This window comes from Lepus europaeus, chromosome 6 (assembly GCF_033115175.1).
Source record: "Lepus europaeus isolate LE1 chromosome 6, mLepTim1.pri, whole genome shotgun sequence".
Lineage (NCBI taxonomy): Eukaryota > Metazoa > Chordata > Mammalia > Lagomorpha > Leporidae > Lepus > Lepus europaeus.
In genome coordinates, this window is record NC_084832.1 from 95,621,082 (window position 1) to 95,647,311 (window position 26,230).

A 26,230-nucleotide genomic window follows, 5' to 3' on the forward strand; every position below is an offset into this window, starting at 1 on the left:
CGAAGCACTCTGCCTTTCAAATAAATAAATAAATAATCTCTAAAAAAATTCTTTAGATTTTTAGCAAGGCTGGCATACTTTTTTTCCCTTTCCTTAATGAGAATTTTTACCTTTATACTTTCAGTAAAAAGTGCTCCATGGCTTCTCTTTGGCATATCTGGACATCCAGCATCACTACCCTTGCACTTTGGATAAGAGGAAATCTTAGGCAGTGGCTTCTTCTTTGTTGGATCACAGATGCCCCGAGTGGAAAGCTGTGAATGTGAGGCGAGGGGCTCTGTAAGCCTGGGCCAGGGGCCGCTGCCTGTGACGCCAGCATCCTATACGGGTGCTGCTTCAAGTCCTGGCTGCTCTGCTTTCAATCCAGCTCCCTACTAATGTGTCTGGGAAGGCAGCAGAATGGCCCAAGTGCTTGGACCCCTGCACCCACATGAGAGATCCAGAAGAAGCTCTCCTCCTTCTCTGTCTCTGCCTTTCAAGTAAATAAATCTTTAAAAAAAAAAAAAAAAAAAGATCCTGGGCCAACAGGCAGCTAGTCCCAGGCCTCTAGAGGACGAAGAGGCAGTAGGTTCTCCAGATTTCCCTTCCTTTCAGCCATTCTGACTTTACCTGTCAGGTGGGTTTGATCACATGTTCATTTTTTGATTTTGGTATGCTTAGCATTGTTCTCCGAAAAGAAAAATCACCTTTTTCTGTAGGACAGGGCAAAATTTATGCTAAAAACAGTTCTTGGGAATTAGGGACTCTGCACACAATTCGAAATACAGCCAATGAGATTAAAAAGGTGTTTGCTGGAAATGAAACCCCACAGCTCAACAAAAGCAAGTTTGGTTTATTTGAATGGTTTCATTAAATAAGTCTACAAAGGTAACAAACTGAAGCACGAAGCGCAATCTTACAAGAAGCGCAACACCCAGAGTTAGTGCAAAATGTACAGTTAACGGCTGCTGAGAAACCCCCAAGGTTTGAATTCAGTTTTTAAAAAATAGTGTACATTGTTAAATAATGTAAGGAAAACATTTATAATTCAGAAAGTTTTTTTAATGTGGAAAAAGATACTCAAAGTGTACTATTAACACAAAAATAATTTAAACAGTTCAGTAGCACTAGTTAATTCCTCTAGGCTTCAGTTACTACATCCACAGGAGGGGGAAAAATCAATAGTAAATAAAACCAGTTCTTACTGTTTGTGTGTGAGAAGATCTCAGAATGTTTAAACCAAAGTAACAGAACACCACCGTGCTGCACCTGGCTGTCTCACGTTTGGGACCTGCTGCTCATCTACCTGGTACCTTTGTGCTACCTACTCTAACCCTCCCCACAAGAATTCTAAGCAGAGGGCAGATCAATAGTTTTGAAGCAGGGCTTGAAACCGCCGTCCTTATGCTCGTTTGTACCTTCTTTAAACCTTCCGTTGTCATTTACATGTCAAGGGTCTGGGCCAACTTGAAAAAGAAAAGGAAGGAACAGCATTTGGGAAGCGGCCAGGCTCCTCCCAGCCTGGTGGTGCCTGGGATGTGCCACTGAGGAGGGCAGAAGGCTGGCAACAGGTCAAGTTCTCAACCAAGTCAGGAGCAGAAGCACCTCCAAGTGGGGTGCTCGCTCTTTCTCTGTCCTCAGAGATAGCAGAGATTCCCCAACATAGCCAATTAGCACAGTACTTCTGGAAAACTGAAAATAATACAAGTGCCCATTACAATTAGGCATAGCATTAAATAATACTGGCTGGTTGCAGTTACATTTAAGAGGAATATTTGTATGAAAACGTGAGAATGTTAGATGGGATTCCATAAATAGTGGTGGCACATTAAATTGTGATCCTGCAACCATTTTGGACCTTCCAGAAGAAAGGGTAGGAGTAAGCATTCTTCCTGTAACGCTCATTAATTCAGATGTGGATCTACTTTCCACAAAATATCGTACCCCAAGCAGAGAATTGCATGGTACATGTGCACCAAGAGGAAAGCAAGCCAAATGGTTTTTCTTAGAGCAACTTTTACCATCTGTGGCTTTTCACAATCACATTTCCCAACTTGAAACTATCACCTATACCCTTCTCTTTGTTTAGTATCTTCTTGGTCTCATCTGTTCAAGCCCAGCTTAAATAAATAAGGGTTATGACAGTCACTGCCAGGCATCACACGTCTTCTAAACAAGTCTGTTCACCCATTCTTCAGTCTTTCTGTCTTTCTGCTCACACTCATAGAATCTCTGAAATTGCCTAATTTTGTTGTAGGACCCCTCCTCACTATTCCTGAAACAGACTGCTCGGAACCACTGACGTCGACTTAACTTCTCACCTACTCATCTTCCACCTGCTCGAGACAAAACTGTTGATGACTTAAAAAAAAAAATACGCTTCAATTTCCCTTTGGCATATACGTTTCTGGGGTCACATGGACCTAAGGTTTCCTTCCACGTGCCCTTGCTGATCCGGGGTCTGGTAAGTTGATGCTAATGGCAGAAGCAATAGAAGTCCAAGGCACTAAAATGTCCAGCAAGCAATACTGGGAGAACAGAAGTATTCAAGTACAGTAATTTATACAATTTTACATTCACATTTATTTATCTAATACAACGGGAATACAAAGGAAAAAGTTAAAGTGTCTCAATAAGTAAAGGACAGAGCTAGCTTTTTTTGGGAACTTTTTAAATCTTTCATATTTTACTCTTAAAACTACTGTTGTCCAACAACATTTATATATCACAGTGTTTCCACATCAAAACTGATGGCAAAGTTACATGTCCGCAGGGAACTTAATTTTTTCTTTCCTAATTGCTAATGCTGCAGTCAAAGCTGCTAATATTTTTTGCTTAAAGCACTAATGACCTATCATAAGAAAGGGTTGCAGCCCCAGTCCCCTGGTCTTTTTTACTGGGTTTTAGAGGAAAAAATAAAAGTAGAGGGCAGGGTGGGAGAGAGCCCATTTTTTTTTTTTTTTTCTGTCTTGTGGTTTGGATTTTTGAGGAAGTAAGGGATTTTGGGCATGTACCAAAGTTGAGAGCTCCACCCAACCTGAGAATACAGATGGGGTTTGGTTTTACATTGAGCTCTAGTAGCTTCCTGATCAATAACATTCTCTTTCACAGCCCCTGCCCTCACCGCTGGGTACAGACAGATAGCAAGGCAGATCTGAAGCTACCCTTCACAAGAAAGCTGCTTTTTCCTTCTGTTCCACTGTAATCAAGAAGTAGAAGGGGAGGGACAGGTCCATTCTGAGGGCTCAACGCGGTGTTACAAATACTCCCTTCTGACAGGAGTCAGTTAAATGCAGCACTAGTCGTTAATATATTAGCTCCTTCCCCTTCCCCAACCACCCCACCATTCCATCTCCTGCCCAGATCTATGGTGGGTGTCTCTGGGTGTGACTAAGTGGTCCGCAGGTTGGAGCCCGGGGGATTGCTGATGGATTTCTGCAAATTGCTGATGTTGAAGTTCTGCAAGGAGGCAGTTCCGACAGGCTGGAACTGGCCAAGTGGCTGTGGTGCTGGGCCACCTGTCCCACTCCACTGAGTGCCAAATGGGGCAGCTGGAAAACCGTACTGCTGTGGGGGGCACATGGACTTGGTAAAGTGACCTAGAGAGGTAGCTGATGCTGCAGAGAGGGGGGCAGAGCCGCCCAGGTTCGAGGTCATGGAGATGCACAACTGCCCAGGTGCAGAGAACTTCCTTGCCATTCCAGGGCCCTGAAAACAAAACAACTATATGTAAAGTCTGGTGGGCGAATAACACCAATGGGTATAAAATAAGACTAAAACTGAGACTGTCTTAATTTTACAGAGTAAAACAAAGCCTTCCATTATATTTGCTGATTCTATAATTGCCAAATAGGGGTGAAAATAATGATTCTAAAGAGGAGAGGGTCATGCATATACTGTATGCACACAGGATATTGAAGGAAAAGGTGAGAAAAAACTAAGCTGACCAATCGGCAGCCAACAGGACTGGCATCGTGGCACAGCAGGTCAAACTGCTGTTTGTGATGCAAGTGTCTCATACAGGAGTGCTGGTTTGAGTCCTGGCTACTTTGCCACAAACCCAGCTTCCTGTTAATATGCCTGGAAAAGCACCAGAAGACTCAAGTACTTGGGTCTCTGCTGCCCAGGATGGAGTTCCTGGCTCTTGGCTTTGAACTGGTCCAGACTTTGCTGTTGTGGCCATTTAGGGAGTAGATGGAAGATCTCTCTACTGTACTCTGTATCTCTCTGCCTTTTAGCCTTTCAATAAATATTAAGAAAAATCTTAAAAAAAAAAAAAAAATCATGAGCCACTAGAACAGGTGATGCTGCAGTTCTATCTTCTCTCATTCAGGTGTGTACCTCTGGATTCTCTGATCAGGTAGTAAAAAGGGAAGATTTACCTCGTAGTTCATGTGCCCTTTGCTTCCTCTCCTGCCTGAAAGATTCATGGCATCTCGGGCCCAGTTGTCCACCAGCTTGTGCAGGTCGTCGGTGAACGTGCCCTTCCTGCTGGATGTCGCGGCAGGAGGCTGAGCCTGCGCAGCCTGGCTGTTCACTGGCCCTGCAACGGTGTTTGTGCTGCTGGTCCCTAGAGTTACAAGAAAGAAAGATACAGGCATTAGAGGAAGCCTGGGTTATAATTTCAGGAAGAGGGTATACTTCACAGGATGATGGATGGATGGCAAGCCATAGAATGGGGAGAGGGTAGATGGCAAGCCATGCATGAAAGGAAGATGCTGTTTTTTTTTTTTTTTGTAAAATTAAATCAGTTTCTCTACCATAGCTGCAGATAAGGCTGACAACTCAGGACGATGGCAGGCATGGGGGCAGGGACTGTTTCTGCCAGTACTCTACTTTGAGCATCAGCGATGAGGGAGCTGTGTGATAGAGGCAACAGGGCTGGCTGCTGTGAACGTGTGTGGAGAGCAGGCAGAAGAAGGATATTTTGTGCACCTGGGAGAGTTAAAGGAGCAGGAGGAATGCAGATAGGTGCTTGGCCAAGGAGAAGATGGGGTTCCTAGAGCATGTCGAAGCTACCACATTCTTTGGCCGTTCTTTAATAATAGCATGCTCTCTTGAAAATCTGTTTCATCTGGACCCACAAACCTCAGTTTGTAAATACAAACATGGGAAGAGTGAAGCCTTTAACCTCTCTCCGTTTCTCTTGAGTAGAAAACCAAGACTCCTCATGAGAAAGTGACTGTATGGTGGGCCTGAGTCTCTCCACTCCAGGAAGACATGGTTTTCCTGAAGATCTCAGTGTCAAGTAGTTCCAGGGTTCTCAGTCCCTCTCCCCACTCCTCCAAGAACAGCAAGCACCCCCATTGGAAGCAACAGGGAAATCCAGTAGAGGCAGGGGAGTAAAAGGGAGGAGGAAGCTTTGAGGGTACAATGAAGGAATTCTATTTCTATGGCTTGATGAGGGAGGAAGAAGAGGTCTGTGTCCTGCCTGATTTCGGCTCTGCTGGAGGGCACACTGGAGATTATTCGAAGAGGCAAGTTTTAGGGAAGAGGGAAAGAAGAGTCACGGTCTCGTTTCGCATTTTCACCACCCCCCACTTTCTTACCAGATCTCACACATTTGCTGCAGAATAAATAAAAACTACTGAAGTAAGCCGTGAGCCACTAGGCCTTAGAATATCCAAGTGATGCCAGGGATTGTGGTAAGTACATGCGCTTTCCTGCTTCCAGGTCCAAGCAGCACCAGAGCACAGCAGCGCATCTGCACCAGCCCTGTGTCACTTCCGAGCCCTTTACCATCCATTGTCGATCTCCAGTCAAGTTTGTATCTCACCGCCCAGGGAATGGCACACACAAGCTGTCTGTGCTAGAGGAACAGCTAATCCCGGAGTGACGCTGTAGTGTGAGGAAGGGGACATGCTTCTTACCACCATGGCAAGACATGAACTCCTGTAGCGTGAGTGTCGGCTTGCTTGGACTGGAGCCACGAGGGGATTGTTACTGTGCAGACAGTGTAAAGGGAAGAAGAAATCCCCTACAGTACTAGAAGCCCAGGTGGAGAAGTATAAAAGCACAGGAAACAGCCTTCTTCAAATAGCAAATGGGAGCCAGTGGTGAAGCGGGAACCACAGGCAATGGGGCAGGCAGGCACTGTGCTGAAATCCAGAAAGCAAGCACATCACATGCATGAGGGCATCATCCCGTTGATGACTACTGTTTAGTGAGCTTGGTGAGTGAGATGACAAGATAACAAAACCGAAATCACCACAAGCGAGCAGAGCTGTCAGAAGCCAAGTACAAGAAGCTCAAGAAAGGTGAGCACCACTCGGTCACAAAGCACTCATGCGGATCACACCTCTAGTCTTGACATCAGTCTGCTCCATGGTGTGAGGCCCCTTTAGAACCAAGTTTCACTTTACCTTATATTACCTAGCACTGAAGTCTAGAAGTGGGGTTTATCCCATGAGGGACAGTCATCATATAGGCAGCGTTCTTATTCTGATTTCCCATTAAAGAAGGGAACACACCTCCCTTTCTGACCAGAAATCAACCACTGGGAAAAGCAGACTTGACTGTGAACGCTAACAGAGACGCCTTCTAGAGAGGGTGCTATTTGCCTTTACTACTTTGCTTAGTTCTGAGAAGCCCTGGGTAGCAATATATACTTTACTGCCCCTAAATAATTTTTTGATTTCTTCCTGCCATAATATATTTCTCCTACACCACCAGACAGCAACAATACCCATTATGAACTACAACTTATCATGTAATGTTCTATCTCTAGAGTTTTCTTATTACCCTTTCTAGAACCATATAGGTGGCCTGCTGGGTTGCTGAATTATCTGTAACCTAATGAGAGGGCACCATGTAAGAAGCCAAACTGTATAAAAGTAGCATTTCTCTTCTCATCAACCCAGCCCATATCTCCCACTTCAATGTAAATTTATTTGAGGCCATGGACCACTGCATGCTTTGATCACTGCTAATTTTCCAGCAGGCACGTATTTGCTGATTAAAGGACTGTTTTTCCTACAGGAGCCAGGCATTCCTAATCTCCCTGTTCCTATCCATGGGTATTACCAATCCATGACTGTCACCAGCTAGGCTCACATGGGGTCATCACTGAGAGCACTGACTATGAGGTGCTTTCTCAATCTGAAAGAATAGCCAGTAGTTAGCAATTAAGCATGTTAAAGACTGTATCAGAAAAGGGTGCAGAGATAGAGGTCAGCACTCAAGAGTCATGAAGCATCAAAGTTCAAAGATCTCATGGATAACAGGCTTTGCAATCAAGGACACAAGTAACAGGAAGAAAGGATAATTACTACAGAGCTGGTTGCAGGGACAGACTTTTTTCACCATCTTCCCTGAAGCACAAAGAGAGAGCAGTGCGTTAAAGAAACATCAGTGTACAATCTTTAAATTAATAGCACACACAGGCCCAGCAAGAGAGAACAGGAGGGGAGACAGATGGGTAGGACCTGGCAGCCCTGACAAAAGTTAACAGTTCTATGTGGTCTGTTGAATGGCTGTGTTTTCTGGCTCACACACATTGAGTTTCCACGCCCCTTGTTTGCATCTAAAAGAGCATAATGCCTGGAATTAAGGCTCCAGTCTCTCAGTTCTCACTGTTTGAATTGCAAACATCCAAGCAGTGTTTCTGAGGATCCTGTCCCACTTTCTGTTTCTCCTGCTGGGTTGTTAAAAAGCACTCAAATTAGTACGGTTTTAAGTTAATTTAAATTGGCTATTATACTTCCACATTCTAGACAAATATACTAACCCCTTCCCTTCCAGAAAAATCTTTTACCAGTATGTGGAAAACAAGCAATTTCTAAACATAAATAGAGCAGTAAAGCCAAGCCGTGCTTCCAAATCATTACCGACTGAGAGCATAGAATAAGGCATCCAAAACCAGTAAGCCAACCCCTCCACCCCCAGTCTGTTTTCTTCCCCTGTCTTTAAACTGGCCTCTGGAGATTTGTTCACCAGGCTTACATAATAGATTCTGACATGACTTCCATAGATGCAGGGCCTCTCATTTAGACCCAAAGGAAACTGATAACATTTAGTAATTCTAACTCACTTTCATTTGACAACAGGGGTAACACCACCTACCTTTACCAGGGTGATGAGAATCTGCAGAATTAAAGTGATATTTTTCCTATTACACTTCACAAAAGGAAGCCTCAGTTCTCTTCCTTTCCTCTCAGACATCTCAGGCTGTACATCAGCCGGACATGTCACACAGTGGTCTATTAATGTTTTTCATCTTTTTAGCTGGACAAATTAAATGCTTATTCAGATGTCAAGATGCTAATATGCATAGCCCAGGGAAGTTTAATCAGAAAAATTATTGATCTTAGTGCTCAAAAAATAAATCACACAGTCTTGAAAAACTACCAAACTGGGTAATCCCTTCTACCATGTTCTTTAGCCTTGGACTTGTAACATGTGGGAGAAAGTGGTACAAGACTGTCTCAGGTAGAGCCAATCCACTTTTAACTCAGGTGAAAAAGAATAGAGGAACCAGGGAATTACAAATGTGTGAGTGAAAGAAAGGGAAGTTGAATGTAACATGTAGTGGCAGATGTTTGGTGTAGAGGTCAAGATGCCACTTCAGATGCCCACATCTGATAAATGGAATGCCTGGGTCCATTCTTGATTCCAGCTTCCTGCTAACACATGTACTAGGAGGCAGGTGATAGCTCAAGTAGCTGGGTTCCTGCCACCCACAAGGGAGACCAGGATTGAGTTCCTGGCTCCTGGCTTTGGCCTAGGCTCATTCCTGGCTATTGTAAGCATTTGGGGGAGTGAACCAGTATATAGGAGACTTCTTTCTGTTTCTGCATTTCAGATAAGTAAATGGAAATTTTAAAATGGAATGCATAAAGCTAAGGTTTGTTGTTCTTTCCTTTACATCTGGTTACTACAAAAGGGGAGAGTAAATTCTTCCCACCATGAAGAGGCCCAAGGATCTCTGAACTACATTCAGAAACATTGATGGCCTTAGCACATGCATTTAAAAAGCACTTCAATAACCACACCAGAAGTTTGAGACCTTAATAGATAGTCATCCAAACTCTAACAGGTTTTTCATTTGAGCTTTGGTTTTTTTAGAATTTTATTTCAATATACATTTACTGACTGCCTACTGTGTGCCCAGTAGGCACTGGCTAAATCAGAGGGAAATCATCAGTGTGTCTTAACTATTACCTGTTTTTCTGTATATGAGCCTATTTGATTTGTTCATCAGCCATAGTAGATAGGCATCATTTTCTTCTCACATATGAGAAAGACAGAATGACTTGCTATTGTGCTTTATTTTTAAACAGAAAGCTAAGAAATCGAGAATCAGGTTAAAGATAGTTTTTGCTTGCAAATGCTGGGCTTTGACATTTACTAGAGTGCGTGTCTTATCAGGATAACCACCATCACAACCCTTTCTGAGTGACTGATTTTTATGGAGTTATGAGGGCAGTGGTTCTGGAAGAATCCAATGAAGAGATTTTGCCATCTTTTCAACTGGTAGATGCTGAAATGTAATTAAGAAAAGTGGTTTCCACCTGCTCTGAATAGGATGGGGAAGAAATGGCAGACGTTTACCTGCTGCTGGGATCTCGGTGCATCAATGGTCAAGATGCTTTCTGCCAAGGCAGGGAGGCCGTGTTGAACATGACTGTGGGACATGACAGTTTTCACCTTATCTACCTACCCTCGGCCATGGATCTCTGAAGAAGTAATTCTACTAGAAAATTCGTTTGAAATTTATGGAAACCTATTATTACTTGTCCATCTTTTACCATAATTAACGGTGGGACCCAAACTTCTGAGGGTAACACTAGGTCAGCCAAGGCACTGAGTAGATGATATACAGAGACAAATGAGAAGGGACTGCGTGAGACATCCGAGTCAAGCAGCAGAAAAGCAAGGACAAGGAAGGAGTAAAGGTGTTACACACAAAGAGCCAAGCAGGGCGTACTCAGAAATCGGGTCCTCCTGCCACCAGGTTTGAATGTCACCTGTTCAGATGCACAGTTAAACTTCGCACAGCCTGTGAGAGGGGGAAAAACAGGGGAGAACAGAGAGAGGAGAAGAGACAGAACACAACTACAAGATGTTAGAAACTTGAGGCTGGAGTGGTGAAATGCACTAAGATGGCACACAGAAGAACAAGCTTCTGAGGGAAGTCAGATACATAAGACAGGAAATATTAGGTCTCAATTCCCTCTATCTGCAAAAGGCTGAAGCTCTTCTCGGTGGCAATAACGCTACCTGCTTTGTGTTGCTTACTGAGTACCTTGTGAAGAGATCATTTAATTTTTATGAAATTGTGGCAAAGGTACCTAAGTTAGTTATCTCTATTTTTTTCATTGTTTTCCACCCAGATACCCAACTCCTTTCAATTCTTGTTTAACATTAACTTGACGCTCTTTCTCCTGCAGAAGTGCTTTGATCAATAATTAACAAACAAAACTATAAATGGAAATTAGACTATGGACAAAAAATTTAATTATAGGCCTATTTATTTTATTATGATATTTCCATGCTTAGAAGTCAAAACACTCTACACTAGTTAAGAAAATGAATTAACTTCAGAAATTGTTAAAACTCTCTAGGATTTGGCCCAGGACATCTCAGTCTAGTATTAAACTTAAGTTCTAAATCCCAAGTGAGTTACGCATACAGGCTGTAGAAAGATGTTTTCATCATTATCTCTTGAAAAAGCGCTATTTCACTGGTAGTAGCTATGGGCCCACTGATTCCAATCATCACTCAATTCCTCTTTTTAGCTCAACACACAGGCTATGTTCTGGTCACCTGGTCACCTAACCCACTTATTATTCATCAGGCTTTTATCCTAGGTATAGCAGTATCTCCATTTTCGTGTTTATGGATGATGGCTGCTTTCATTTCTTACCTTGACCTGGAGCAGAAAGGCTTGGTACTGAAATGGCACCATCACTGGTGAAAGCTGAATAGAGGTTGTCACTGGAGGGAGATGGCTTAAGAGGCTGTAACAGCTGGTTCTGCCCGGTCTCTGAGATGTTGCCAGGAGGGTGGAGGGTTTGCTGGGGGTGCAACACTGAAGCTGCACTCTGACCAGACAGGTTACCTGCCAAAAAGCAGTAAAGTAGCATGAGAAATATGTACAGCTTTGCCAGTGTACTCAACAGACACCATTCTTATTTCTTTCAGTTTGTCCCACTGAGTGATTGCTAGGTCAAAGGGTTAACACCCTGGCCTGAGGTGCTGGCATCCCATATGGGTGCAGGTTCCAGACCCGGCTGCTCCACTTCCGATCCAGCTCTCTGCTGTGGCCTGGGAAAGCAGTAGAAGACGGCCCAGGTCCTTGGGCCCCTGCACCCACGTGGGAGACCTGGAGGAGGCTCCTGGCTCCTGGCTCTGGATTGGCGCAGCTCCGGCTGTTGCAGCCAATTTGGAAGTGAATCATCGGATGAAGACCTCTCTCTCTCTCTCTCTGCCTCTCCCTAGAAGTTTTAGCTTTAGATAACCTAGAAAGTTCCTAAGCTTGAGCTGAGTAAAATGACTAAAATATGTAGTGGATACAGGGAAGACATTTTGTAATTCCACAATCATTCATTCGTTTTCCCTTTTAGAAAAATGTTGATGATAAAAATAAATTTTTCAACAGTCTCTGCTTAGACTTTTTTGGTAAATATGCATCAGATTGGATACAAAAGAGAAGCCAATGGAACACGTTTGGCCTGGTCATTAGGAAATTCGCATCCCACAGTGCAGTGCCTGGGTTTGATACCTGGTTCCCAGTCTCAGCCCCTGGGTATTTGGGAAGTAGACCGGTGGATAGGAGCTCAGTCTCTCAAATAAGTTGAAAAAAAAAAAAAAAAAAAAGTGTCAAAATGATGCAGTAGGTAACTTTAGAGTAACGAATATTAAAAATTATTGGCAGTGGCTGCAATTGCTAGATCAAGTGTCCTAAAAACTGACTAATTTGATTTTTTTCCCAGTTACTAATTGACTAGAAGTCCACTCAAGAAGTATGTCAAAATTGGGATCAGAATCTAAATCAGTTGAATTTCCTTATAATCACACTTTACTAATGCATTTCATGAATTAGTCCTCATATGTTAGAGAAAGGTTTGGGCACTTATGAAAGCTTTCAAGAATGGAGAGCTGGGGCCGGCACCGTGGCTCACTTGGTTAATCCTCTGCCTGTGGCGCCGGCATCCCATATGGGCTCCGGGTTCTAGTCCCAGTTGCTCCTCTTCCAGTCTAGCTTTCTGCTATGGCCTGGGAGGGCGGAGGAGGATGGCCTAAGTGCTTGGGCCCCTGCACCCCACATGGGAGACCAGGAAGAGGCACCTGGCTCCTGGCTTCGGATCAGCGCAGTGCTGGCCGTAGCGGCCATTTGGGGAGTGAACCAACGGAAGGAAGACCTCTCTCTCTCTCTCACTGTCTATAATTCTACCTGTCAAATAAATAAATAAAAAGAATAGAGAGCTGCTAAGAAGTTTGCAACTGCTCTCCAACACATTTAAACTAGATCTGGAGAGCAAATATGAAATAAAAATGTATGTTGGTCTTTACAACTAATTATCTGTTAACACTACACAATTTTAATAAAGGATTAACAACTATTCCAATTAACAGAAACAAACTCTAGTCCATTACAAGAGATTACGGTTTAACTATCTGATTATAACCACTAGCAAGTTCTTTTTTTCTTTTTTTAAAGATTTATTTATTTGTTTGAAAGGCAGAGTTACTGAGAGAGAGGGAGAGATCTTCAATTCGCTGGTTCACTCCCCAATTGGCTGCAATGGCTGGTCTGAAGCAGGAGCCAGGAGCTTCTTCTGGGTCTCTCATGTGGGTACAGGAGCCCATGTACTCAGGCCATCCTCTGCTGCTTTCCCAGGTATACTAGCAGGGAGCTGGATCAGATCTGGAGCAGCTGGGACTCAAACCAGCACCCATATGGGATTCCAGCGTCATAGGCAGTAGTTTTACCCATTACACCACAATACTGGCCCCCACTAGCAAGTTCTTAATCACAATACAGATACACAAAATAATAAGCTTAAACAGGAGCAGGGGGCATTTGGCATAGTGACTGAGATGTCAGTTAGGACACCAGCATCCCTATGGTAGTGCCTGGGTTCAGGGTCTGGCTCCACTCCAGCTTCCAGCTTCTAGCTAATGTGGACCCTGGGAGGCAGAGGAGCTGATAGCTCAACTACCTGCTACCCATGTGGGCGATGTGGGTTGGATTCCTGGCTCTCAGGCACCTGGGGAGTGAACAGTGGATGGGAAGTGAAAAACTTATTCTCAAATTAAAAGCAGTAACAATCATAAAAAAAAAACAAAAACAAACAAACAAACAAACAAAAACCACAACAAACCAAAAAGCTACTCAAGGAAGATATCGCTGAAACAGATCCATTCAGTCCAGCTATGATGATGACCAACTCATTAAAAGGAAGATATACCTGAAATTTACTTGAGAGTAAGTCATATTGTCCAAGTTTGGTTACATTTGAGTTATATGAGCTAACAGGCAAAGCTAAGTGTTTATCTTTTTTTTCTTTAAAGACTTAATTTTATTTATTTGAAAAGCAAAGTTACAGAGAGAGAGGCAGAGACAAAAAGACAGAGAGAGAAAGAGAGACTGGTCATCCATCTGTTGGTTCACTCCCACATGGCTGCATTGTCCAGGGCTGGGCCAGGCTGAATCCAGGAATCTTGAACTCCTTCCTTGTCTTCCATGTGGTTGCAGGGGCTCCAGTACTTGTGCCATCTTACACCGCCTTCCCAGGTACATTAGCAGGGAGCTGGATCAGAAGTACAACTACTAGGACTTGAACTGGTGCTCATATGGGATTAAGAACAACTATAAAGACTCCCAGGGGTTGGCCTGTGGTTTAGTGGGTAAAGCTGCCGGCACCCAACATGGGCACCGATTCGAGTCCCAGCTACTCCATTTCTGAACTAGCTCTCTGCTATGGCCTGGGAAAGCAGTAGAAGATGGCCCAGGTGCTTGGATCCCTGCACCCGTGTGGGAGACCCATAAGAAAATCCTGGTTCCTGGCTTTGGATCAGCTCAGCTCCGGCCACTGCAGCCATTTGGGGAGTGAACCAGCAAATGGAAGACGGCCTTTCTCTCTCTGCCTATCTGTAACCCTGCTTTTCAAATAATAAATAAATAAATCTTAAAAAAAAATTAAGAAGGCTCTTTTCAGTAGATAGAAACATGGATTACAATGGAATAAGCCATTGCACTCACCCAATCTAATTCCATAGATTCAAAAAGAGGTACAATAAATATAGGGATAGAGAAGGAAGCAAGAATATTAGGAAAGACAAATATCTTTGAAATCAAACAAAAATACCAAGTGTTCAATAGGTTACACGCACAGTTTGAAGACAGAAACAAACGGTGGCTGAGGGCTTTTTACCTGAAAGCTGGGGGCTTTTATTCCCCAAGGAACTGCTGCGACTAGACTTGCTGCCCTTGCTTTTTGTGGGTCGCCTTCTTCTCCCTGAAAGGGGAGCAGCTGGGGGAATAATGACAGCAGGGGGGACCTTGCCCAGTTTGGTATACAAGGATTCAATTTCATGTTTCTGACGACTCTGCAAGTCTTGAATCTCTTTAAGATGTCTAGAAAAAATAATAAAACAATTCAAAATATTATAACCATCTTTGCTCAAACTAGAATTAACAGCTTATTAAATTGTATTCAAGTCTTTACTTATTTAAATTTTTTTTTCAAGTCTTTACTTTTTTTTTTTTTTTTAATTTTTGACAGGCAGAGTGGACAGTGAGAGAGAGACAGAGAGAAAGGTCTTCCTTTTGCCGTTGGTTCACCCTCCAATGGCCGCCGCGGTAGGCGTGCTGTGGCCAGCGCACTGCGCTGATCCGATGGCAGGAGCCAGGTGCTTATCCTGGTCTCCCATGGGGTGCAGGGTCCAAGAACTTGGGCCATCCTCCACTGCACTCCCTGGCCACAGCAGAGAGCTGGCCTGGAAGAGGGGCAATCAGGACAGAATCCGGTGCCCCGACCGGGACTAGAACCCGGTGTGCCGGCGCCGCAAGGCGGAGGATTAGCCTAGTGAGCTGCGGCACCGGCCCTCAAGTCTTTACTTATTTAGAAAGCTCTCCCCCACGTGTCCTACCACCAGACTCTCCTCTGTCAGCTCATCTTGCTGGCTTCCACTCCCTAACCACGCCATTCCAACAAGCTCTTAGCCAATAACAAAGAACACGTTACAGTACAGGGAGATCTTCTGAAGAGTCCATTTACAGGATGACTGAATTTGCTACTCTGATACAATCTGCCATATATAATTAACAAAACCTGCAACATATTTATATGCAACAGTGCCATCATTGAATTCCTTTGGTGGACTAATAAACAGCTGAGAGTAGCTAATAGTGAAAAGAAGTACTATTAATAAAAATAATACATACTTTTCTCGTAGTCGTCGCAACTCTAACTTTAAGTCTTCATCTTCAATATCTGACTCGTTGTCACTACTCATGTAAGAGGAGTTGAATGAATTACTAAGGCTTTGACTCAGATTCTGAATAGGAAGGCTCTTTGAACTCAGCTGGTGGGGGGAGTGTGGACTACCTGAACCGTCATCCACGTCCCTACTTAAAAAGGCAGCCTCAAGGTCAGAAGATGGTCCATTCAGATGTGAAGGCTCAAAAAGTTCAGGCTTTTCTTTCTTTGGTATCACAGCAGGAAGAATCGCTTGTTCGGGATCCATAAGAGGAGGAGATGTCACTGGTCCCTCTTTCTTTGCCTCGATCATCTTGTCCTCGGTTCTTGACACGGAGAAACGACCCACTTTGTTTGCTGTAGTTGTCACCTGAAAACGTCCAACCTTAGTAGGCTGCCCAGTTTCTGACTTTACCTCTGAGGCAAGAGTTTGGTGGGTGCTATCTGGCACCTCTGAAGAGATGCCAGGGATGGTCATTCCATTAGGCTCTGGCTTCACCATGGTACTTTCTGGACTACTACTTGATAGCACCGAGGACTCTGAAGTACTGGATTCAAAATGAACAGACTTTGTATCTTCTGACTTACTTTTACCCTCTTTCTGGGTATCTTCCATTGCAACTGAAACCTGATGGAAAAAGAAAAAGTGAGATTAAAAACTGAAGTCCCCAATATTCAATTTGTGGCATGGATCGTTAAAAAACAGAATTATTTTATTCCCCAATCAATAAATAGGCTAAGCGTCTCTTACAAAGCACCCCCATCTTTGTGAAGGTAAACTGAATACAATGACAAAGAACAACATATCTGTAATGATACAGATTTGGAATGGCTGGCTAAGCTTAATAAGTACATGATTTTCTCTCATACCTCATATCATACACAGGATTCAGATTCAGATACTAATCAAAATAAAAAATAACTGATCATAGAATCTTGAGTAGCTAGTTAAGATTACTATATGAAGCTAAAGAGGGGATCTAGATCTATGAATTACAAATACAAGTGGCTAACTCTGACAATCTCAGTTTACAAATAAGAACAATATCCCATCCTGTCCTGTATATATGGGGGATTTAAAAAAATAGATTTGCAAAGATTGTTTAATATTATGCACAAAGAAGCTAGAAAATGCTTACTTTGTTGGCTCAGTTGGGAAAATAAAGTGACACAGTCTCATTAGATAGTAACTCTGCATATTCACTTAAGGAATTCTTCCTAAGAAAATTTATCCTAAACATGGAAAAACTTTTTATAGACAAGGATATTTACTGTTTTTCTGCTTATTATGCTGAAAAAAAATTAGAAAAATGATTAGGTAAACTAACCACCAAGCTGGGAAAAAAGCTAACAGTATTATTAGAAGGAGCAGAAGCAGTAGTCCATTTTAGATACACATTTGCATAGAGAACAAGGACTGAAGGGAAATATATCCTAAAAAGTAATCTTGGAGCATGGTGGGGATGGGTAGAGAGGGGAGGGGTAGGCAGGGGACCTGTGGTATAGTGTGCTAAGCCTCTACCTGTAGTGCCAGCATCCCATATAAGTGTGGGTTTGTGGCCCAGATGCTCCTCTTCTGACCCAGCTCTCTACTATGGCCTGAGAAAGCAGTGGAGGATGGCCCAAGTGCTTGGGCCACAAACCCACATGGGAGACCTGGAAGAAGCTCCTGGGATCCTGGCTTCCAACCGTTGTGGCCATTTGAGGAATGATCCAGTGGATGGAAGACCTTTCTCTGTCCCTCCCTCTCTCTGCCAGTAACTCTACCTCTCAAATAAATAAATAAATAAATAAATAAAATCTTTAAAAAAAAAAAAAGTAATCTTGGGAGTGGGTGGGTAGATGGTGTGCCCACTGTTTCTCTACTGTGCTCAGTATTCTGTGTTTTCTTTAACTAGTAGTACTTGTATGAGGGAGAACGATAGAGTTACACAACAAAATCATTGGATTGTCAATTATGTCCCAAATGGGTCACCATTTTGATATATATTCTGTACTGTTTTTTTTTTTTTTTTTTTTTTTGACAGGCAGAGTGGACAGTGAGAGAGAGAGAGAGACAGAGAGAAAGGTCTTCCTTTGCCGCACACCACGGTGATCTGAAGCCAGGAGCCAGGTGCTTCTCCTGTTCTCCCATGGGGTGCAGGGCCCACCTCCACTGCACTCCCGGGCCACAGCAGAGAGCCGGCCTGGAAGAGGGGCAACCGGGACAGGATCCGGCGCCCTGACCGGGACTAGAACCTGGTGTGCCGGTGCCGCTAGGCGGAGGATTAGCCTGTTGAGCCACAGCGCCGGCCCTCATTTTGATATATATTACAACTCTCCCAGAAGAGGGAATCAAGGCAAAGACAATAATTATCTTACCTGAAATCGCCCCATCTTGAACACACCAGCTCCTGAACTAGTGGCTAGCACAGGGCCTTCAGTGCCCTGAGAAACTGAAACAAATACACCAAAGAGAAAAACAAATTAACATCTTTTTAGTTAGCTTCTTTTTCCTTTGGTCAGAAACACAGACCCAATACATGTCCCTTCATCATTTTCTTACTGATTTCAAAGGATGCACAACTTTTTCACATTCTCCATTTTATTCCACATTTATGTAATTAATTGATTCATTTTTATTATAAATATTTAAGGTATATAACTTAAGGTTTTATAATCTACACTTCTCTTAAATTTTATCCATTTCTAGACTTCCTAGTCCATACTATCAATTTGCAAATAATTTCTTTTAAAAATGAGAAAGCCAATTCAGAATCTACTTGTCTTGAAAATAATGTTTAAACCGATTAATTGAAATCTTACATTTATACTTTATAGAAATATGTCTAAGCTATTGAAACTTATCTCTAATTCTATGTATCCAGTGTCACAAAAGCCAAGGTGTTATCAGTAAACTGACTTTTATAAATAAGCTTGAATTTCTTAATATCTTATAGCAAGTATCTCACCTAGCTAGTTAGAAAGGGTCTTATGCCAAGAAACCATCACGACCCTATGTACAACACCCTGTCTTCCAATAACTTAAAAGACTCATTAATCTGCTTATTCCATGCTTTAGACATCAGTATCAATGCTCTTCAGTCATGAAATACAGAAACTTCTCCTCATAGTAGTCTCATATACATCAATTTCTCAAGAATTCACCTTTGAAGAGTAAATCTCTAAAAACCAGGGCAGGACTGTGGATAGTAATATAAAAGGAGGATGTCTCTCACCATCCTTCTGAGGCTGTGTTCCTGCTTCTGTAACTGCTGCTGGAGTCACCACGGATACAGGCTGCAAAACACATACACACAAACAACTGTAACAACTTTAACTTCAGTTGTTCTTAAACTTTTGTCCTGTTGCCTTTCCTCTGGTCTTTGTAAAATGGCAGAAATACAGTATACATGAAGAGATACTTACATCTGAGGGAATTTTGTCTTGTTTATATCTGAAAATAAGCCTTATGTAAAGAAAGCCAGCTTTTAAAAAGCAATTTCGAATCTTAATCCTTCTTTTGTTACTTTCTTAATTTTTTCTCATATGATACTTAAGAATATTCATTAAAATGTAGCTCTAATAAAAACATTATCTTACAAAGTTTAGCTTTCTCAAAGCATAAATGCAAAGTGCACAGGATTCAGCTGATACAGTATCACCAGAGGTTAAGAGACAAAAAGTGTTTTAAATAAAATATTTTCCATAGTTATACTACTGGATCAGTATTAATCTTTCATTAATCTGTTTCATGTCTATTGGTTGTAACAAGTAGGGCTCTGAAAAAGTTTTAAAAAATTAATTATGGTTTAGGTTATAGTTTCTGTTCCAAAAATATAAGCTAACATGACTACATAAAGGTTACGAGAAGGTTTTGTCAAGCTTTTCAAAACTTACACCAACCGCAGAAGTCACTGCAATAGTCTCTGGACTAAGTGTTCTTCTCAACTGAGCATCAAGATCTTCTAGAGGTTGCTGAGGCTGAACAAAAATAATCGCAGTAAATATAGTTCTTTGACACTTTCAGATCAGAGTCATTACATATAATTTATATAAGAATACATTATTTTATGCTTTCGTGACATATTGTCTTCAATGAATACAAGACTCAATACACTAAATTTAGTACACTGCTTTGATGATTTACCAGTTTCTCAAAATTGTTTGTCAGTCTACTAAGACTTAGAGTAATCCATTTACTACATTTGCACAGTTTCAAAGTCTTTCATATCTTCTATGTTTGATGTTACTCAAAGTGACAGAAAATTTATTTGTTCTTCTTTTGAAAATACATTCTGCCAGCATTGTGGCTCAGTGGGTTAGGTCATCATCTGCAACACCAACACTAGCATCCATTATGGGCACCTTGTGGAATCCTAATTGCCCCACTTCTGATCCAGCTCCCTGCTAATCCATCTGGGAAAGCAGCAGAAGATGGCCCAAGTGCTTGCACCCCTGAACCCATGTGGGAGTCCTATATGAAGCTCTTGGTTCCTAGCTTTGGCATGGTCCAGCCCTGGCCACTACAGCCATTTGGGGAGTGAATCAGTGGATGGAAGATCTCTTTCTCTCTGCCCATCACTACCTCTCACTTTAACTCTGTCTTTCAAATAAATAAATGAACAAATAAGTATTGAAAAACAGAAAATATATTCTGGGGGAAAATTCATCAATTTCTGTTGGTAGATTAACTGTATCCTGTGTTCCCTATTTTCTTTCTCAGTTTTACACACCTTTCCGGGAACCTATTTTTTTTTTAAAGATTTACTTATTTATTTGAAAGGCAGCATAGTTATATATAGAGAAGGAAAGACAGAGAGAACACAAGCTTCCATCCGCTGGTTCACTTCTCAAATAGTTGCAATGGCTGGAGCTGGGCAGGCCGGAAGCCAGGAGCCAGGAACCTCTTCCAGGTCTTCCATGTGGGTGTAAAGGCCCAAGTACTTGGCACATCTTCTGCTGCTTTCCCAGGTGCATTATCAGGGACTTGGACTGGAGTACAGCAGCCAGGACTTGAACTGGTGCCCATAAAGGATGCCACAGATATGGAACGCAGGTGTCGCAGGTGGCAATTAACCAGTTTACCTCCTGGGAACCTGTCCTTATGAACAAAAGACAGCATTAATATATTCTGTCATTCTTAAGGAATTTTCTTTTTCATATCTTACAATATATATGTTTACTCTATAGATGGGGACAAGAACTAGGCATTCTATCCTATTAATCATGCTTTTGTGCAATCAACCCTAAGGCAAAATCTTTTACCCTTGTTACAGTATCTAATCTTATGTCGATCTTGGCTTCTATCACTCTTCTTTTTTCTGTTCTTTTTTAAAAGATTTATTTATTTTAGAGGCAGGGTTACAGAGACAGAGAGAGAGAGGGAGAGACAGGAGAGTGGTCTTCTATCCACTGGTTCACTCCCCAAATGGCTGCAACAACCAGAGCTGGGCAGATCCAAAGCCAGGAGCCAGTACATTTTTCTGGGTCCCCCACACAGGTGCAGAAGCCCCATATATATATATATATATATATTATTTAAAACTTTGTGGCTGATAGAGTGGTATTTTACTTTAGTATGGCAAGTTCTTTACATCAGTCAGGATCAAAGTAAGAATAAATTCAGACTAAGATTCTCAAGTTAGCAACTAACCATGTTTTTCTTACAAGTGATCCCAAAATTAATTCTTACTAGCTTGTCTTATGTGAGAAACTTTTCACGTTTACAATGGCTTTCCTAATGGGTATTCAACTAATGTGTTCACAGTGCGGTGGAATGGGAAAGGGAAATAACAATTTAAATATTACAGATAATTCTGACCAATGGGTACAGATAATTTTGTACTCAATGAAAAGAACTGGGAGATGAGAATCTCAAGTTCATGTTGTTGGTCTGTCTCAGTTCTTCTATGAGTAATCTCATAATGTTAGCATTTTTACTGAGCTAGGTAGTTTTTATATTATAAAGTATACATATATTATACACATATCATAAACTATCTTTCATGAAAAGATATATACATATTAAGATATATTTATATTAAAAATACAGTATATATTTTCATGAAACATCACCCCACACCCACCTATATGTAAAACTAATTATTTCATTAGATGATCAATGAAAGAAATGATAAACGTTCAAGACAAAGTTGTTGCACTGAACTCAAAGAAAAGATGTACTAGTTATCAAGGTGGTTTTGTTTTCGAAGGAACTTTCAAAGTTAATTTTCATTATCTGTAAGATTTTGTTTCCGCAATGGCTTATAAATGAACTTCAAATTTAAGATGCTATTTCACTATTCTACAAAAGTGTGAACGATAAAAGGTGCTAACATTTATCTAGCAAAATGTCAACATGAACATTTTCTTCCTCCTTAGGATATGAAAAAATATTAATATCAAATGTTTTCTAGATGATCTGAAGTAATAATATAAACGGAAAAACTGTGAAGCTTCTTACTCTTAGTCTGGGTCATGATCTACATAGTTTTTAAAGGTGTTAGTAAGTCAAAGCCAAAAAAGAGCTATAAGCCAAGATCATGCAATGAAGAATTTAAATAAACTTTATGAAAGAAAAGTAGGAGTACAGAAAGAAACAGGCCCAATCTTGAGGCACCTGACTTAGTGAAGGTCCTGGAAAAGGTAGCAGCTGCTCGCTGGGTAGAGTACCAGCTGGAAGTTCAGTACCCACTGGCAGAACCTATAGACAATGAGGGGAAATTCAGGTCCATGAGATACTAATAGTATCAGTATTCATACTAAAGAACAAATCAACTAATTTGATTGAATGCAGAGAAACGCACAATTAAAATGTGTCCAGTTAATGCAGGTTCATTATTACTAGGTTACATTCTGGTATCAGTCTTAAATAAAGGACATTATTAACCCCAGATACTATTATAGAGGTTACTACAAAATACTTATAAAATGAATAAAAAATATTGTAAAAGTTTGTTCCCTAGAAAAAATAGAGAACAAAGTCTATATGTACCTAACAGGAACAGTCTAAATATTCTTGAGTCACTTATTTGCTACAGTAAATACTACAATAAATACTAGTTTTTGGGAAAACAGTAGCCAGCTCAGAAATAACCAAGGGCAGGTCTGATAACAAAAGACATGAAAAATCTAATACTATCAAGGAATTTCTTCTTTGTCTGAGTGAACTCCATACAGATCATCTCTTACGATGGTCTCACAATGATGTAAAACCAATACACATTCAGTAAAAATGGTATTTCAAATTTTGAATTTGGATCTTTTCCCAGAGCTAACAATATGCAGTCTGATCCTGTTTTGTGAAGCTGGGCAGTGGAAGTGAACTGCAGCTCCCAGTGAGTCATGAGACCACAAGGTGAACAATGGATACTCTATAGTGTACTGTACTGCTAAGCAGCAACCATAAGTAGGTTAGGTATATTAAATGCATTTTTATTTTAGGATATTTTCAATGTATGATGGTTTATTGGGATGTAATTCTATTGTATGTCAAGGAGCATATCTATTCACCTACCCTACAAAGAATCTCAGATCAAGAGCAATGCACAAAGATGGCTGAAGCATACAATACAGTAGACATAATACAGCCTTGTCTGAGAAGATTAGAGACTGAAGATGGCAGAATGAGAGGAAAGCCAGCACTACAGAATTAGATAACAAATTTTAATTATTTTATTACTAGGATTAGAGTCTTTCCAATTTTTAAAATAAATCCTGAACTTCATCTATGGAATCTGTAACAAAGCAAATAAAAATTTGCTTCATTCTCAATTGATACAAAGATTATAAACTACTGTTACAATGTATATTTTGCTGACAAATGTATTTAGCTCTTGGGATACAAATTCTTATAGTTTGTATATGTTTGGAAGAAATACCTGTATTTATACCTGATAATATGCATTCTTAGAAAACTGTGCGACATAATTCAACCCAAAATCCTGTCACATCAAAAAAAAGAAAAAAAAAAAATCTCATGTTCTCATAAAATTACTGTCAATCTGTTTAACACTGAGTGCCTACTATAAGCCAGGCACCTTTACAATTACATGTCTAATTTGTGAATTTAAATTGCAAAGTGGAGGGAAAAAGAGTGATCACACCTATCTACTGTAAAACAAGGACCTTACCAGAGCCTTAGTTAAAGGTAGCTTTGAGGGAGCAGTTCCAGGTTTGACACCCGATGCAGTGCTGACTGGGGCTGAAACGTAACTGCCTGGTGTAGAAACCTGTCCAGGTGAAACCACTGGTATAATTGATAAACCAGTTGTTCCTAATGGTAAACTGGTTGGTGGTAAGCAAGTACTTGTAGTGGAAGTCAGGAGTTTGCTTGGTGCAACAGCAGTGGTTGGGATGCCTGGTGTGACAGTAGTCTCTACTACCAGCGATGTCTCCAATGAGACAGTGGCATGCTGAGCCCCAGATGAGCTGTGTTCACTAAAGAGAGACCGCAGTTTTTCTTCAAGAGTCTTTATGTCATCAATTCCAGGAGCTTTGGGTTGTGCATCAGCATCTATTTCAGGGCAATGAGTATGTGGCTGGTTGGGAAGCAAAGCTGGTTGAGGCTGACTATGAATTAGTGTCTGCTGCACAGCAGGCACATTAGCAACAGGCTGTATTAAGGGTGGGATATTGGGTACTTGGGGTAATAAAGGTGTAGATGTAGGTCCTGCTGCTTGGGCAAGGACAGGAGTAGAGGCTATAGCTGATGGGATGACTAAAGGATGCACTCCCCCAGGTTGAGAAACAGAACTCAATACTCCTGCTCCAGGGGAGGAAGAGGAAGATGGTGCAGAGAGGGACAAAGCCAATCCAGTTGTACTGCTATGAGATGTTTTATCAAGTGAGTGTGCACTAACCACCACTGTTTCAGCTAGAGTAGGAGCAGAGGTGCTGCTACTGAGCTGAAGGGATGGCTGTGAACCTACACTTGGGAAAGGAGTAGTGGTAGAAAGTGATGTTAATGTGGCTATTCCAGTAGAACTGCCTGCTGCCTGCTGAGATAACACAGCTGGAGGCTTAGCACCTGGCCCAGAGGTACTGCCCACTGCAGAGGCTGAAGTCACCGGAATTGATATAGAAGGGAAAGGGCCTGTACTAGAAACAATACCCCCAGAAGTGGGGGTCTGAACTGACTGGGATGTTGTAGATATTGAAACCATTGCAGGTATTGTGATGCCTGATGCAACACTGGAGAGTACTGGTGATTCAGACACAGTAGGTATAGGAACACCACTTGAAGTGATTGAACCTGTGCTAGTAGCAACACCAACAATCCCCTTTTCAATGGGCACTGTAACCTCTGACTGAATAACTGATGTAGAAATGTCACTTAGGGGGCTGCTTGTTGCAGGGACTGATACTGGAGGTGTGGCCGCTGCTGTGGTTGGGACTCCAGGAATGCTACTCAGGAAAGGAGATATTACTGGAAAGGACGGTCCTGTATGACTAAAGTTGGGAGGTGCTGTACTGGGTCCTTCAGTCATTTGGGCATGTCTAAGTTCAGAAAAGGCCTGCTGCAGACTAAGGGATGAAGCAGAGTGAGATAAGTTCATTCCAGGGCCCTGAGATGTGGAGGCAGCAACTGCAAAGAAAAACAGAAATATAGGAATCAGCCAATTTTAGAAGGATGGATTCAAAAGACTGTCCTAATAACCTGTTTTGTGAAAACCATTAATATCACATATATCAACAAGGTTTAGAAACTCTCCTAAGAAAATGATAGATTCTGAAAGAGCAAAGGCCAACAATAGTTTGATGAAGTCAGTCAGTCTGAATGAAGATCTTTTCTGAAAAAAGAAAACCTGAAAGCACATACAATGGTTCTAAATACAGAAACAAACACATACCATAGTATCTACTGCATAGGTTGTATCTTGTATGGTTGCCCTTTTTTCTTTTTCTTCAATCCCTCTAATTTACCATCTACTTATTTCCCTCTTTCATGTTTACCTGTTGGTTATAACCTCCATTTTCTACTTTCTAAAAAATTATCTGTGTCATCACGAATTACTGCTTGATGATCAAGATTTCAGCATAGTAGAGATACAGAAGGATATGGTAAATCGATCCTTACCAGTATCTGCTATTTCAGTGGTGAAAACTTTAGACTCTCGTAATCGACTTTCTGGGACAGGACTCACTATAAACCGTCTTCCAGCCGAATGAACAACTTGAGTTAAAGAGCTGGTGGAAACACCTAGTCAACAAGAAGCAAACCACTTAATTGCAGTATTATTATATACATCATTACCAACATGGAGCTTCAAGAATTTCATTATTGGCACAAATAACTACTCAAGTAAAAGGTAAAAATAGACAAGAAGAGAAATTCACCTATTTGTTGTGGCATGGAAGATACAGGAGTTGGTTGTTTGAACTCTCCTTCCAATTTCTACAACAAACAAAAGTGATGACATTCATTCTCAAAAACAATCTCAACAATTAGACAAAGCCAACAACCACATGTGAAGAGAACATAAATGCTCTTAGTCATAGGCATAATGTGATATTATTTGATATATAAACATGCATGCAAGTATAGTGCTATGAGAATATTTTAAATGAACAAAGCTTCACTATGGAATGGAAAACCTACCTGAGAACCTGAAAAGCCATAGTCATCCTTTCCTTGAAGACTCTCCAATCCCTGGTCACCCTCTGGTTCCACACTAACATCCTCACTGAGCATTTCATCAGCTTTTTCAATAATTTCTCGCACTTGATCCACAAATGACTCCCTCTCTATTGCTAAAATAAAGTCATTGTTCACCTGTGAAAGAAATGTGATGTCAGTCTGATTAGTGTGACATTTCTTAAGGTTTAAATCAGTTAACTGCAAC

The 26,230-nt window shown here is 41.4% G+C and overlaps 1 protein-coding gene across 8 annotated transcripts in view; it reads right to left on the reverse strand.

Annotated features, from left to right (window-relative positions):
* Positions 1-812: 812 nt before the first annotated feature.
* Positions 813-26,230, reverse strand: part of WNK1 (WNK lysine deficient protein kinase 1) — a 161,613-nt gene continuing 136,195 nt past the window's right edge. For 7 of the 8 annotated variants that reach the window (XM_062194619.1, XM_062194613.1, XM_062194612.1 and 4 more), the window contains 13 exons: positions 25,987-26,160; positions 25,725-25,782; positions 25,465-25,587; positions 23,519-24,972; positions 22,006-22,089; positions 19,284-19,367; positions 18,623-18,683; positions 17,766-17,839; positions 15,371-16,032; positions 14,358-14,560; positions 10,844-11,038; positions 4,362-4,549; positions 813-3,687 (listed from right to left, as the gene is read on the reverse strand). In XM_062194619.1, coding sequence (XP_062050603.1) covers positions 3,370-3,687; positions 4,362-4,549; positions 10,844-11,038; positions 14,358-14,560; positions 15,371-16,032; positions 17,766-17,839; positions 18,623-18,683; positions 19,284-19,367; positions 22,006-22,089; positions 23,519-24,972; positions 25,465-25,587; positions 25,725-25,782; positions 25,987-26,160 — 3,678 coding nt within the window. In that variant the 3' untranslated portion in view covers positions 813-3,369. The remainder of the gene's footprint in view (positions 3,688-4,361; positions 4,550-10,843; positions 11,039-14,357; positions 14,561-15,370; positions 16,033-17,765; positions 17,840-18,622; positions 18,684-19,283; positions 19,368-22,005; positions 22,090-23,518; positions 24,973-25,464; positions 25,588-25,724; positions 25,783-25,986; positions 26,161-26,230) is intronic. The other variant, XM_062194614.1, reaches the window with a different exon arrangement.